This window comes from Nannospalax galili, unplaced genomic scaffold (assembly GCF_000622305.1).
Source record: "Nannospalax galili isolate Female #2095 unplaced genomic scaffold, S.galili_v1.0 scaffold399, whole genome shotgun sequence".
NCBI lineage: Eukaryota > Metazoa > Chordata > Mammalia > Rodentia > Spalacidae > Nannospalax > Nannospalax galili.
The window spans coordinates 1,909,694-1,923,375 of NW_008345053.1; the positions used below are offsets into that span (position 1 = coordinate 1,909,694).

General features: G+C 44.9%; 2 protein-coding genes across 4 annotated transcripts in view; both read left to right on the forward strand.

The window, feature by feature from the left end:
- Chrm3 (cholinergic receptor muscarinic 3) overlaps window positions 1–3,307 on the forward strand; it is a 366,971-nt gene extending 363,664 nt beyond the window's left edge. For both annotated transcript variants that reach the window (XM_029567476.1, XM_029567475.1), the window contains one exon: window positions 1,324–3,307. In XM_029567476.1, the coding sequence (XP_029423336.1) occupies window positions 1,343–3,109 (1,767 nt within the window). In that variant the 5' untranslated portion in view covers window positions 1,324–1,342 and the 3' untranslated portion in view covers window positions 3,110–3,307. The remainder of the gene's footprint in view (window positions 1–1,323) is intronic.
- Zmynd11 (zinc finger MYND-type containing 11) overlaps window positions 1–13,682 on the forward strand; it is a 581,274-nt gene that overhangs the window by 363,620 nt on the left and 203,972 nt on the right. The gene's annotated exons all lie outside the window — the stretch shown is intronic.

Sequence of the window (13,682 nt, forward strand, 5' to 3'; positions counted from 1 at the left end):
TCCCAGCACCCGCATGGCAGCTAACAACCGTCTATAACTCCAGTTACAGGGGATTCAACACCCTTTTCTGAGCTCCACGGGCACTGTATGACATGGGTGTACTTACACGCGTGCAAGCAATGTATTCATACTTATAAAATAAAAACAATAAAAAAAGAAATGAGTATACTAGCAAATGGAACCAACATGGTATGTGTTTCTATAATGTTTTAAAGACACAATGTTGAAAGTTTGGGATTTAGCTCAGCCGGTAGAGTGCCTGCCTAGCATACAGGAAGCGCTGGGTTCAATCCTACCTCTGAACCACTTACACTAGAGTGGTGGTGCATGCCTTTAATCCCAGCACTCCAGAGTTGGAGGCAGAAGGATCAGAAGTTCACACTCATCCTTGGCTACATAGCAAATTTGAAGTCAGTCTGGGCAATTTAAGGCCCTGTCCTTAAATAAATAATAAAAATAAAGAGACAGCACTATGTGAAATGATTAGCAGCACGTTCTGTCTTGCTTTGGGTTGATTTGAATCATTCCAGTGACGTTTAAGTAGCGACTGTCACCTTCAAGCTGCTAGTGTCTGGAACCACAGTTGTCTAAATGTCCAGGTGGATAAAATGCAAATGAACCATACCCATTTATCAAGTCAGATGGTGATAACACTGTGTTGCATAATCGCCATATAAGCATCTGATCTTTTCCTCGTTTGAAAATAAGAGAAGTAAGTAAATCAGAGGACTAAGGGTACCATCGTGTTTGATAGCAACAATCCATGGAAGATATGTGCTATGTGGGGGACAGCACAATGCTCATTGCAGATCTCCCAGCTACTATACTACCTTGAACAAAGCAAGTCCTGGATGCCCTCAATCGACTCTTTACCCTTCAAATCAGAGAACAAATTCAATCGTGTTTTGCTGCTTCAGAATCCAGCGTCTTGAAACACACCTTCCACAATTCAAATGTAATGTGGCGATGCAGAGATGTTTGTGTGTGCACCAATGAGGCTGGGCCAGACAGTCTCAAAGAATAAACAGTGAGTTCCAGGACTGTTCAGGACTGTTGGGATTACATTGAGACCCTGCCTCAAAATAATGTAGGTAGGATTGTGAAAAAGATATCCATGGGAAGGAAAGAGGATTGAGTACCACAGTGGGTGGGGCTGAGAGTAATCAGCATGCATTGTACTCGTGTATGTAACTGTCAAAGAACAAAGTTAATCTTAAAACATGTATATGAAGAAAAATGTAAACTACCCAGAGAGCATCCCAGATGAGGGCAAAGATCTCTCTCTCCTAACTCCATCTTTTCTCTTTTTTTCCTCCCCCGCAGACTATGTCAGAGAGCCACAATGACCTTGCAGGGTAACAGCACAACCTCTCCTTTGTTTCCCAACATCAGCTCTTCCTGGATACACAGCCCCTCAGAGGCAGGGCTGCCCCCAGGGACGGTCACTCATTTCGGCAGCTACAACATTTCACAGGCAGCTGGGAACTTCTCCTCAAATGACACCTCCAGTGACCCTCTGGGGGGTCACACCATCTGGCAAGTGGTCTTCATCGCCCTCTTAACCGGCTTCCTGGCCTTGGTGACCATCATTGGCAACATCCTGGTCATTGTGGCATTTAAGGTCAACAAACAGCTGAAGACCGTCAACAACTACTTCCTCCTAAGCCTGGCCTGTGCAGATCTGATCATCGGGGTCATTTCGATGAACTTGTTCACTACCTACATCATTATGAACAGATGGGCACTGGGGAACTTGGCCTGTGACCTCTGGCTTTCCATTGACTATGTGGCCTCCAACGCCTCTGTCATGAACTTGTTGGTTATCAGCTTTGACAGATACTTTTCCATCACGAGGCCACTCACGTACCGAGCCAAGCGAACAACCAAAAGAGCCGGTGTGATGATTGGTCTGGCGTGGGTCATCTCCTTCATCCTATGGGCCCCTGCCATCTTGTTCTGGCAGTACTTTGTAGGCAAGAGAACTGTGCCCCCCGGAGAATGCTTCATTCAGTTCCTCAGCGAGCCCACCATCACCTTCGGCACAGCAATCGCTGCTTTTTATATGCCCGTCACCATCATGACTATTTTATACTGGAGGATCTATAAGGAAACTGAAAAGCGTAGCAAAGAGTTGGCCGGGCTACAGGCCTCTGGGACAGACGCCGAGGCAGAAAACTTTGTCCACCCCACAGGCAGTTCTCGAAGCTGCAGCAGCTATGAACTTCAGCAGCAAAGCATGAAACGCTCATCCAGGAGGAAGTACGGTCGCTGTCACTTCTGGTTCACAACCAAGAGCTGGAAGCCCAGTGCTGAGCAGGTGGACCAAGACCACAGCAGCAGTGACAGCTGGCACAACAACGATGCAGCTGCCTCCCTGGAAAATTCCGCCTCCTCTGATGAGGAGGACATTGGCTCAGAGACCAGAGCCATCTACTCCATTGTGCTCAAGCTCCCGGGTCACAGCATCCTCAACTCTACCAAGCTGCCCTCCTCAGACAACCTGCAGGTACCCGACGAGGAGCTGGGGACTGTGGATGTGGAGAAGAATGCCAATAAGCTGCAGGCCCAGAAGAGCTTGAGTGACAGTGACAATTGTCAAAAGGGCTTCTCCAAGCTTCCCATCCAGTTAGAGTCCGCCGTGGACACAGTCAAGACTGCCGACACCAACTCCTCAGTGGACAAGAACACGGCCACTCTACCTCTGTCCTGCAAGGAAGCCACGTTGGCCAAGAGGTTTGCCCTGAAAACCAGAAGTCAGATCACCAAGCGGAAGAGGATGTCCCTCATCAAGGAGAAGAAGGCTGCCCAGACCCTCAGTGCCATCTTGCTAGCCTTCATCATCACATGGACACCCTACAACATCATGGTCCTAGTGAACACCTTCTGTGACAGCTGTATACCCAAAACCTATTGGAACCTGGGCTACTGGCTGTGCTACATCAACAGCACCGTGAACCCCGTGTGCTATGCCCTGTGCAACAAAACTTTCAGAACCACATTCAAGATGCTTCTCTTATGCCAATGTGACAAGAGGAAGAGACGTAAACAACAGTACCAGGAGAGACAGTCAGTCATTTTCCACAAGCGAGTCCCAGAGCAGGCCTTGTAGAAAGAGGGTTTATCAATAGCAGTGACTACACGCACACATCAGCCCACACAGCCTAACAGGAGTCAGGTGAGGGTGGGGGGCATTTCCTAGTGGTGATAAAAAGGGTTTTATCACCCAGACGGGAGAGAAGCTGCCTGTTTACTGATCCATTAAATAAACGAGTTTTAATATAAAAAAGTCAAATGCCAGTTCAGAAAACAAAAAAGCATACTGCTGAATATAAAGAAATTTATTCTGAAATAGACTTTTACAATGTTTTTTCTTAAAGAGGGAAAAAATTGCCTCACAGCAATTATACTCTGAAATTGATTTGCCTGGGTATTTTAATTCCCATTAGCTCAAGAATCACAGATGAGCCTCACTAAGTGGGTTGCTGTCCTCTTTCAGGGGACCCCAAAATGTGGATCTAGACCCCACATGGAACACAGCAGGCCTGGGAGTCTGTGGTTCAGAAATTATTTCATATGTGGCAAAGCTAACACTTCTTGTCCCGATAGAGCTTCTGTCCTCTCTTTGGTGTGTTGTTAAACTCTATTTGTGGATTTGATTCTTGGTTCTTACAAAGTACTGTTTTGTGCAGTTCAAGTTTCGTATAAATAAAATTGTATAAGTATACATACATACATATGTGTGTGTGTGTGTGTGTGTGTGTGTGTGTGTGAGGCACTCACATGCACACATAGTGTATATAATATAATGGGAAACACTGAATTGGCCAATTGTTCTTGCAACATGTGCTTTCAGTACTTTGGTAACTGAAATTCTCTAGGATCCTAATACAATTTAAAAGTGAAGTAAGCCCAGTTGAATGTTTTGTTTTGTTTTTTGACGCTGGGGCTGTTTTCCACAAACCACCCTGAAGAGTAATATCCATCACAGAGCTGCCAGGCCTTCTCAGCGGGTCTGTGCCACGCAGATGGTCTCCAGGGTCAGTCAGCACCATGTCTCAGACTAGACTCTGAGGGCACACAATCTTCTTTGTTGGTAGCTCCATCGACAGAGCTGAATCAGGGCCCCTCTGAGCTCAAAAGAATGAACTTGTATACACATTTGTATTTAGTCATCCAATCTGAACATTTCAAAACTAAATTTCTGCCATCTAAAGTGCTTGAAGCTCGATCCTAGAGTCACCTTTGAATGTCACACACAGCAATATGTATATGTATATATATGTATATATATATGGAAGAGCAAAAGAATTATTGTAACAGAGGCTGATGGAAAGTGTATTTCGTTTCTTGCTGCTCAGCACCTCCTAAAAGAAAGTGGGGCTCACTTCTTGTCATTTGGCAGGGGCCAGGGCTTTCTGGCCTTCGCTATTTAACCTTCACCCAGGAAGGGGAGGAGTGGTACTCTGGAAAGTGTTGCTGCAAGTTGATTTCCTTTACATTGTGAAAAATGAATTTTGCATTTTCCTTGGAATTCACCCAAACACACCGCGTCTCGGGGAGGGGGTGCTACTGTGCTGTTACTGTTGCCGCTGTACTGTTGGGGTTACTTCCTTTCTTTCTGCTGGAACTGTGTGGGGAGTGGGGGTGGGGTGGGGGGTGGGAGGGCTGTGGAGAATCCTTCCCTTGTGTGGGGCATCCATCCGTGTCGTGAACCCAGAGCTGCGGCCAAAGCTGCTTTTGTATTCAGTGTGAGGTGGTGTTTACAACCAACGTTGACAACAGTGGACGCGTTCTCAGTGGTGTGTCTGTGCCTGAACTATTTAATGTCATGTCATGTTTATATGAAGACTATTTATGCATACTTCACCAAGTGTTTATTTAATGTTGATAAATATGAACTCTTCGGCCATGGTGTCCTTGGATAGTGATTCTTTAAGGTCCACCTGAGTCATGTGGCGAAGAAGGAGAAAACTGTCACCTCATTGCCACCATGAGTATCTAACTCTTTCCAGGTAAATAAAAAGTCACTTATCACTTCAACACCAATGTCTAAAACCACTCTTTAGTTAAACTTGATGGGATCTAACAAAGCTATCCTCCTCTTCCTCCTCCTCCTCCATTGTATTTAAAATCATGTTGCAAGGAAACACTAGCAAATCAGTATTGACATTGGTAATGATTTTTTTTAATTTTTGGCCCTCATTCAACCAAAGAACAAGAAAAACCAGAGACTATTTTCTAGTGTGTATAGCAATCTGCAAAATGTCATGTTCTCCACTTGTGAAATGTCTGGTAAGCAATCGCATCTATATTTTATTACTCAAGTTGGCCTGGCACTAATAAATATGTGAATGTTTATCCAAGTCTCACTGTACATCAGTAATTCCCATCTTTCTGAAACCTTCCCAAAAGGGATCTTCCTTAAATTAAAAAAATAATAATTAAAATTAAGATATAGAGAAACCTTGAGCTTGCGCATAGTAAGTTCAAGAGTGTTAGGGTTCTACTTAAACATAATTATCTCCTGATTCTTGTTCTTCTCAGAGGCCAATAATTTTAAAAAGCAAACCTCCAGCTCTCCTTTTTAGCTAGTGGGTTTATTCTAGGACTGTCCTTAAGCCTCTTATGGGCAAAGGCTACTTCTAATTACTGTTGACTAACTCTTTACGGAAAGGTGTATCCAACACTTGGGTCATTTTCAGAGAAAAAACAGAACAGATTCTTCTGAACACAAAGAGTTTAGACTTTTTTTTTTTTTTTTTTTTTTTTTTTTTTTTTGCTGATGTGAAAATACATTTTAAAATATGCTATGAAGAAACAAAACTGCAAAGTAATTCATGAATCATTGCTGGAAACATTGGAGCAAGAAGATAGTTTTTGCAGACTACAGCTGTGTGCCACCACGCCTGGCTTAGACTTTTTAAAATATTTTATTTATTATTTTATGTGTATGAGTGTATTGCCTGCATGTATGTGAGTGCAACCGTGTTGTGAAATGCCACAGAGGTCAGAAGGCGGCTTCGGATTCCCCTGGAACTGGAGTTAAGGACGGTTCGTAGCAGCCTTGTGGGTGCTGGGAATCAAACCCGGGTCCTCTGCAAGAGCAGTCAGTACTCTTAACCGCTGAGCCCCGGGTTTAGATGTTTAATTGAAGATGCAGTTGAATGTTTGCAGCTGGATGTGAGTTACATGGCATTTCTCAAAAGGCGTTATCCTGGAGCAGATCAGCATGCACAGATCAAGACCTGTTTATCCCCAGCTTTGGAACACAGTCATTCCATCCCATATGAGTGAGGCCTGCAGAGATTTCGGGATTCTCTCCTTTAATTGAAAGAGGGAAAAAAAGCAGGCCTAAAATAAGCCACATATGGAGACATGGAGAGTCTATCTCTTTCCTCCTCTCCCCTCCCTCTTCCTCTCACCCTCTTCTCTCTCTTTCTCTTTTCTCTATCTCCTTCCTGTATCTCTCTTTGTCTCTCTGTCCTTCCCTGGATACCTCTTTCTCTCTGTCTCTCTCTGCCTCTCTCTGTCTTTTTCTCTTTCTCTGTGTCTTTCTGTCCTTTATCTATCTATCCTTCTCTCTGTTTTTTCTGTCTTTCTCACAGAGCTTGCTCACTCATATATCCTACACGGGGGGCAGGGGGGGAGAGTTATGCAGGCCTTATCAATCCCCTGGCTTCCCTCTCTTGCCCAGCTCGCTGTCCTCACTCCCTCTTACCCTGAATCCCCTTTGCCTCCAAGCCCAGCCTGGACTTCCTGCACAGGTTCCATTTCTAGTCACCCCTTAATATATAGCACATCTAGAGTCTAACAAGAAACAAACAAAAACATAAGCAATAGACATGGGTGTGGCTACAGATCTAGAAGGTGCATCAGCTTCCTCTGCAGATGGTCCTTACAGCAGGTGAGAGGGAACGTCAAGGTCAGCTGCAGGAGTGGCTGCTCAGCCCTGCCTCAGGGAGGTAAATAGGATTTCAAGGCTCCAAATCAATAGCAAAAACTTGGACCACCACCTAAGATGGAGGAGGATCCCTGGGGTCAGCTAGGGGGTCCTGAAGTTCCCTGAGTGGAGATGATTCAAAGATGGAGACACAGGGCTCAGTTGGTCAACTGCTTGCTCAGCAGAGATGAAGCCCTGTGTTCAAATCCCAGCACTGTGTAACCCAGGCGCGATAATACATGCCTGTGAGCACTCAGGAGATGGAAGCAAGAGGATCGGGAATTTAAGATCATCTTCGAGAGAGAGAATTCGAGGCCAGCCTGGGATACATGAGACTGTGTCTTGAGAAGAAAACTAAGACGGGGACATATCATTGGGGACCTACATGATGAGTCATGGCTGCTTCTGAGGACAAGTGAAAGAAAGGCAGTAGTTTAGTCAGAGAAACAGTGGCTTGCGGGTAGGGAGCCCTGAGTTTGCTCACATGTCCTTAGACATGTCTGACAGTTAACACAAAGTCTCTGGATTCCCTCCCAATACTTAAACTGATATCTCTGCCTTGCCTTTTGATGACAAACCTGTCAAATTTAAGAGTGGTGGGAGCAACTACCATGATGAACATATTTGGTAAACAACTGAAAGGCCCAGGTTTCAGATTCCTATAGGGTTATTTGTTTTGATAGTTCAACACAACAGGATCGAAGGAACTCCTTTTTTTTTTTTACATTTATTTAATGTGAGTGGGAAGTATGTATCCTAAAGCATACTTGTGGTCAGAGGCCAACTTGTGGGAGTCAGTTCTCACCTCCCACTATGTGGGTTCCAGGGATCAAACTCAGATGAAGAGCCCTTACCCACTGAGCCTTCTCCACGGCCCAGAATCTAAAGAACTCTTGAGATTTGTTGCTGGACCAGGAATTATATTGGTTCAAACACACTGGAGCTCAGCCAACCTCACATAGTCTGTGGATAGCTGGAGTGAGTTTTGGTTTTATTGTGGTATTTCTCATTATCAGGACTAAAATTGTGTAGAGTACAGCACTCAAAAGAATGACCCTTTAAAAAGCTGAAGTTGGGGCTGGAGAGATGGCTCAGTGGTTAAGAGCACTGACTTCTTGCAAAAGACCCAGGTTCAAATCACAGCACCCACAGGCCAGCTAGCAACCATCCCTCCTCATTCCTCCACAGACATTGTATGACACAGGTGTACTTACATACAGCAGGCATAACACTCATACACATAAAAAATTTTTAAATTAAATTTTTTTAACGTTGGAGTTATGGGGGCTGGAGAGATGACTTAGCAGTTAAGAGCACTGGCTGCTGTTGCAGAAGACCCAGGTTCAGTTCCCAAGCACCCACATGGTAGCTAACATCTTTTACTTGATCCTTAACTCCAGTTCCAGGGGATCTGATGCCCTCTTCTGGCCTCTGCAGGCATTGCACACACATGGTACAAAACACTCATACACACAAAAATAAAAATAAATCCAAAAGAAAACGTTAAAGAAATTGAAGTTGCCCTTTCTTCAACCTAAATTGGACTTCTCTGTGACTTCCCCTGAAAGAATTTTTTCTACAATGCGGTGTGAAGCAGATACGTCTAAACAGTTTCCTTTCCAGCCTGTAAAAGGTTCAAAGTCAACTTCACTATTTCCTCTCCCAGGGGTAACATCACACACTCTTACTTTTGGATTGGCTACTCACATTATTCAGCCTCTAGGGGTCTGGAGAATGGCTCAGTGGTACAAGCACCAGGACCTGACTTTGATTCTAGCACTAGTGTAAAGAGCAGGCATGGTGGCCTTTGTACAACTAATGCTGAGGGGCGGGAGTCAGGGAGACAGAGACAGGCAATTGGCAATCCCTGGGACTGGTTGGCCAGCCCATCTAGCATAATGAATAAACACCAGGCCAATGAGAGTCTCAAACAAGGTGAGCTAGAGTTCCTGAGGCTGACATTTGATGTTATCCTCCAACCAACAAAGGTATGCACACACACATGAACACGCACACACACATAAAATAAATAAATGGGGCTGAAGAGATGCCTCAGTGGGTAAAGGCAGTTACCATTAAGCCTGATGGCCTGAGTTTGATCCCCTGAACTCACATGGTGGAAGGAACCAACTCCCACAAGTTGTCCTCCAGTCTCCCACACACTGTGGCACACACGTGCACACACAAAACCAAATAAATAAATAAATGGTAAATCAAAAAACATTTACCCTCTAGAGGATGAATACTGTGTAAGTACTCCAGAATTAAGAGACAGAGTGTGAGGATGGTAACAGGTGTTCCTTAGAACTGGAGAGGTCCGTTTTCTTGGCTGAAACAGAAGGCTCAGGTTAACATAATGAAATTCATAATGAGGGCCAAGTTCATAGAATGACTGTGCTCAGCATAAGTTGGTTGCAGCTCAAGTTTAGGCTGATGGGCTCTGAGGTGAGCCAAGGTGAGCACTGTTCGCAGGACAGTCAGCAGTGAGCCGTGCTCGGCTGTCGGAACGTGACTCAGGAATGTTTGGCATGGCAGCAGGCCTAGTCTAACAGAACTCTCAGTCAGCCCAGAGTTCTGATGCTGCTGCTCTGGGTGGAGGTGGGAACACCTAGAAATCCAGAGAGGCTCACATCTCACTGCTACAAGACCCTTGCATAACTGACTAATATAAAAGGTAAACATTCTGCCAATTTAGAGTCTCTCAAAGAAATATTAGTAACACTTCCCTCGTACAAATTAAAATCCAGTAAGCCTATCTTCAACCAAAAGACTGTCTCAGGGTATGAAGTTTAATGTTGGAATTTTTTCTTAAGGTTCAAAATACATGTGCAATGGACATATCAAACCCCAACCTATTTTTCTCTTGAATTTTGATCACAAAAACTGGATCTAGTACATCTTTCTTTAACCTATCCTGCGCACAGTTCTGCTAAACAATACATATGCAATAATTACCCCAATATATTAATATAACAAATATTTATCCGAATGATGTGCATACTTATTCATGTCCCTTGCTGGTGGAGTAGCTGAGTTATTTTTCCAAGGAAGAAAATGTAGTCAGTAAGTATGATGCCTATGTAATTAAATATCATTGACGAATAAGGAGATATATATGAAACAGTTGTGAAGTAGTGAACAGTGTGTATTGGTCAGGGCTCTCTAGAGGAGCAGAGCTGGCAGGATGAGGATGTATAGTAAAAGAATCTATTAATCGATTTACTTCAAACAACAGCTGAATCTCATCTGAGTGGCTGAGAGCCTGGTAGTTGCTGGGTCCTTGAGGCTGGGAGGAGCCTCAGCAGTGGAGTAGTAGTCCCCAGTGGCTGTCCAGCAGTGGAGAGACAGAGACCCCCATAGTTGCCCAGTTCACAGGGCTGGGTGCCTCAGTAGTCCCGATCACCAAAAACTCAGAGAGTTCCTGAAGAGCCGCTGGTTCTCAGTCAGTGATGGAAGTCTGGAAACACTGGCTCAACGTCAGCAAAGGAATCTGCATCAGCAGCACCTCAGCAACCAGAGGGAGGCCAAACTAGGAATAATCTTCTTTCTGCCATGCCCCATTTTATCTGGGCTGCTACCAGAAGACACCGCCCACATCTGGGGTGGGTCACCCCATACAAAAGCAGTTCTTTAGCTGGGGATCCCTACTCTGGTGATTCAAATTTGTGTCAAGCTGTCATTTAAAGTAACCATCGCACAGTCCTGGAGGGGGGGCAGAATCAACTCTACTTTATCTCTAGAACGCTAAGGTAGTCATCAAAGAGAAACCTCACTGACTACTAGTAAGGGAAAAAATATCAAAAGAACCTGGAGAGTTCGTGAATGCAAGTTTTTTGTTTGTACAAGTGGAAGATCTTCAGGTTAACTTAAAACATCCTTGTTGTCAGTTTGCTCAGCCTGGAAACTTCCTAGTTGAGAATCTTTTGACCTGTTCTGCAAACATTAAGCAATTTCCCTCCCTGGCGTCCATCCCTCCTCCAATCTGTATCAGCCTCGTGTGTACAATACCATACACACACTTGGGGACTCCAGCTTGGAACTTGGTAAAGGACACATTTGAGCAAGGCTCCTATTTCTTTATTTTTTTCTTTAAGTGTGTGTGTGTGTGTGTGTGTGTTCATGCTTGTGTATGTGTGTGCACACGTGGACGTGTATACATGGGTATTGTTAGGAAATAAGGAGTTTTAACTCTCACCTGGGGAAATATTAGGATTAGAAGTTGAAAGAGTCACAGGTAGAAAAGCACAGCAACCAACCTTATAGAATGCATATCGTCCTTTATCATTCTGAGGGGTGACCACTGACCAGCGGGGGTCTGCAGTAGCCACAAGGGTAAAACAGAAGGGAGCTTAGGTATTTTTGTGAAGGTAAACAGAGTCATGTGTGGGGAAGAGAATTCAAGCCTGCATCCTTTCCCAATAGATAAGGGTCTAGGGAGAGCTTGTTTCCAGAGCCTTACGGTTGGTTTGCAAAGCAAGGATTAAGGTGTGGTGGCACATGCCTTTAACCCCAGCACTAGGGAAGCAGAGGCAGGCAGATCTCTATGAGATCAAGGCCAGCCTGGTCTATACAGCAAAGCAAGGATTGCTTTATAGTTTGGGATTAATGGAGGCCTCCCATCAGGTTTGTGTGCTTGGAGGCCAGAGGTTCATGTCTTCAGTCTATCTCCACCAAATTATGAGACAGGGTTTCTCACTGATTCCACTACACTGGCTGGCCAGCAAGCCCCAAAGAGCAGCCTCCTCAGTGCTGGATCACAGGTATGTGCTACCACACCTGACCTTTCCCATGGGTACCTGAGATCCAAACTCAAGTCCTCATACTCACGTGGCAAACACTGCACTGACTCAGCCATCTCCCATCCCCCTTGTTCCGTTTCACCCATGGGAAACCAAGTTTGCAGAGGACAGAGAGCAAATCACAAGGAAAGGGGCTTCCAAGTTGACACATGTCACACCAGTTTGTACCAGCAGGAGGACTAGGGGACGTGCATCTGAATCAGACACTCGCATGCTTCTAATACATGAGACTGTCTAGAGAAGCCACCATCCAAAAGGGGATGGGCCCTGTAAGCAAGATGCATGGGTCATGTTTGCATCTAAAAGAGTACCCTGGCCATGCCAAAGACACTGAGTTTTACCTTTTTTGCTGCATTGTTTTGTTTTAAGGCAGGGTATCATATAGCCCAGGCTGACCTTGAATTCCATATGTAGCTAAAGATGAGCTGTTACTCTTGATCTCCTGTTTCTACCTCCCTTGTCCTGAGACTACAGGAATGAGCCACCACACCCACTAATCTTACCATTTTTGCTCCCTAATGGCCAACACTTCCTCAGGATGCTGGTGTTGTCCAAACAACTTTGGTCCTTTATCCTGAGACAAATCAGTTGTCTGGAATTTAAGACAACACCTGCAAGTACGTGGTGAATATTATCACTTAGTGTCACAGTGACTAAATGATCATTGAATGAAGTCTGCTTTGCTGTCCTTTAAATGTAAGGTTTAGGGACTGGAGAGATGGCTCAGTGGTTAAGAGCACTGACTGCTCTTGCAGAGAACCCGGGTTTGATTCCCAGCACCCACATGGTGGCTATGAGCTGTCCTTAACTCCAATTCAGGGGAATCTGAAGCCCTCTCTAACGTCCGTGACATTGCACGACACAGGTGCACTCACATACATACATGCAGGCAATACACTCACACACATAAAATAAAAATAATAAATAAAATATTTTTAAAAAATAATAAATTTAAGGTTTATTAGTTACTTTTCTGTTGCTGTGATAAACACCATGGACCAAGGTAACTTATAAGAGGAATTTGTTTATTGGGCTGACAGGTCCAGACAGATAAGAGTTCACCATGGCAGGGAGACATGGTAGGAAGTACAAGGGGCAGAAAGTTAAGTGCTTACTCACATCTTCAGGTAGGCACAGGAAGCACAGAAAAACTGGAAACGGGGAAGGCAATGACGTCTCAAACCCCGCCCCCAGTGACACGTCCTCCAGCATGACCACACCTCCTAAAGGTTCCAGGACCCTCTGCAAACAGCACCATCAAATGGGAACCAAGTTTTCAAGCACTTGGAGCATTCTTACTCAAACCACCACACAAGGTCTGTAAACCTTTTGTCATGTGGGAAAGTTGAATGAATACTCTCAGGGACATGTACTGCTACCTGCACAGGCTTCTCTTTTTATTTATACAACAGAACTTTCTTCAGCACCATAAGTATGCTTGGCTACCCCAAAACACTTCCCGATTATATGTTATGAATGGCGAAAATGTATCTTCCGTCTTTACACCCCAGACACCAGGGGAACTACCACTGCTCCCTGATCCTTTGCATCCAGACCAACCCAGTTCCTCCCTGCAGTCCCCAGGAGCCCTTGGGGCCTCTTCCCACCCCCATTTCCCTTTGCATCTCTGGGTGGCACAGCCACCACCTGCCCAAGACTAGCATCTTTCCAGGGCCCTGCTCCCAGGCCAGTCCAACCCCCAAATTCCTGAGGACACCATCTTTCCTAAGGGATCCAGACCTTAGGAGAAAGCTGAGAGCATCTGATCCTTATCTGACTTGGGCCTCTGTGGGAACTCCTGAAGACAAAAGCAATCTGGCCACTCCAATATAAAATCAAAGAGAGAACCAGAAGCTTAGAGGAACCAGTTTTTCATGCCCAAAAACTAAACCACAAACACACATAAAGTTCACAAAAAGAAGCAGACCTAAACTTGAAGGCTT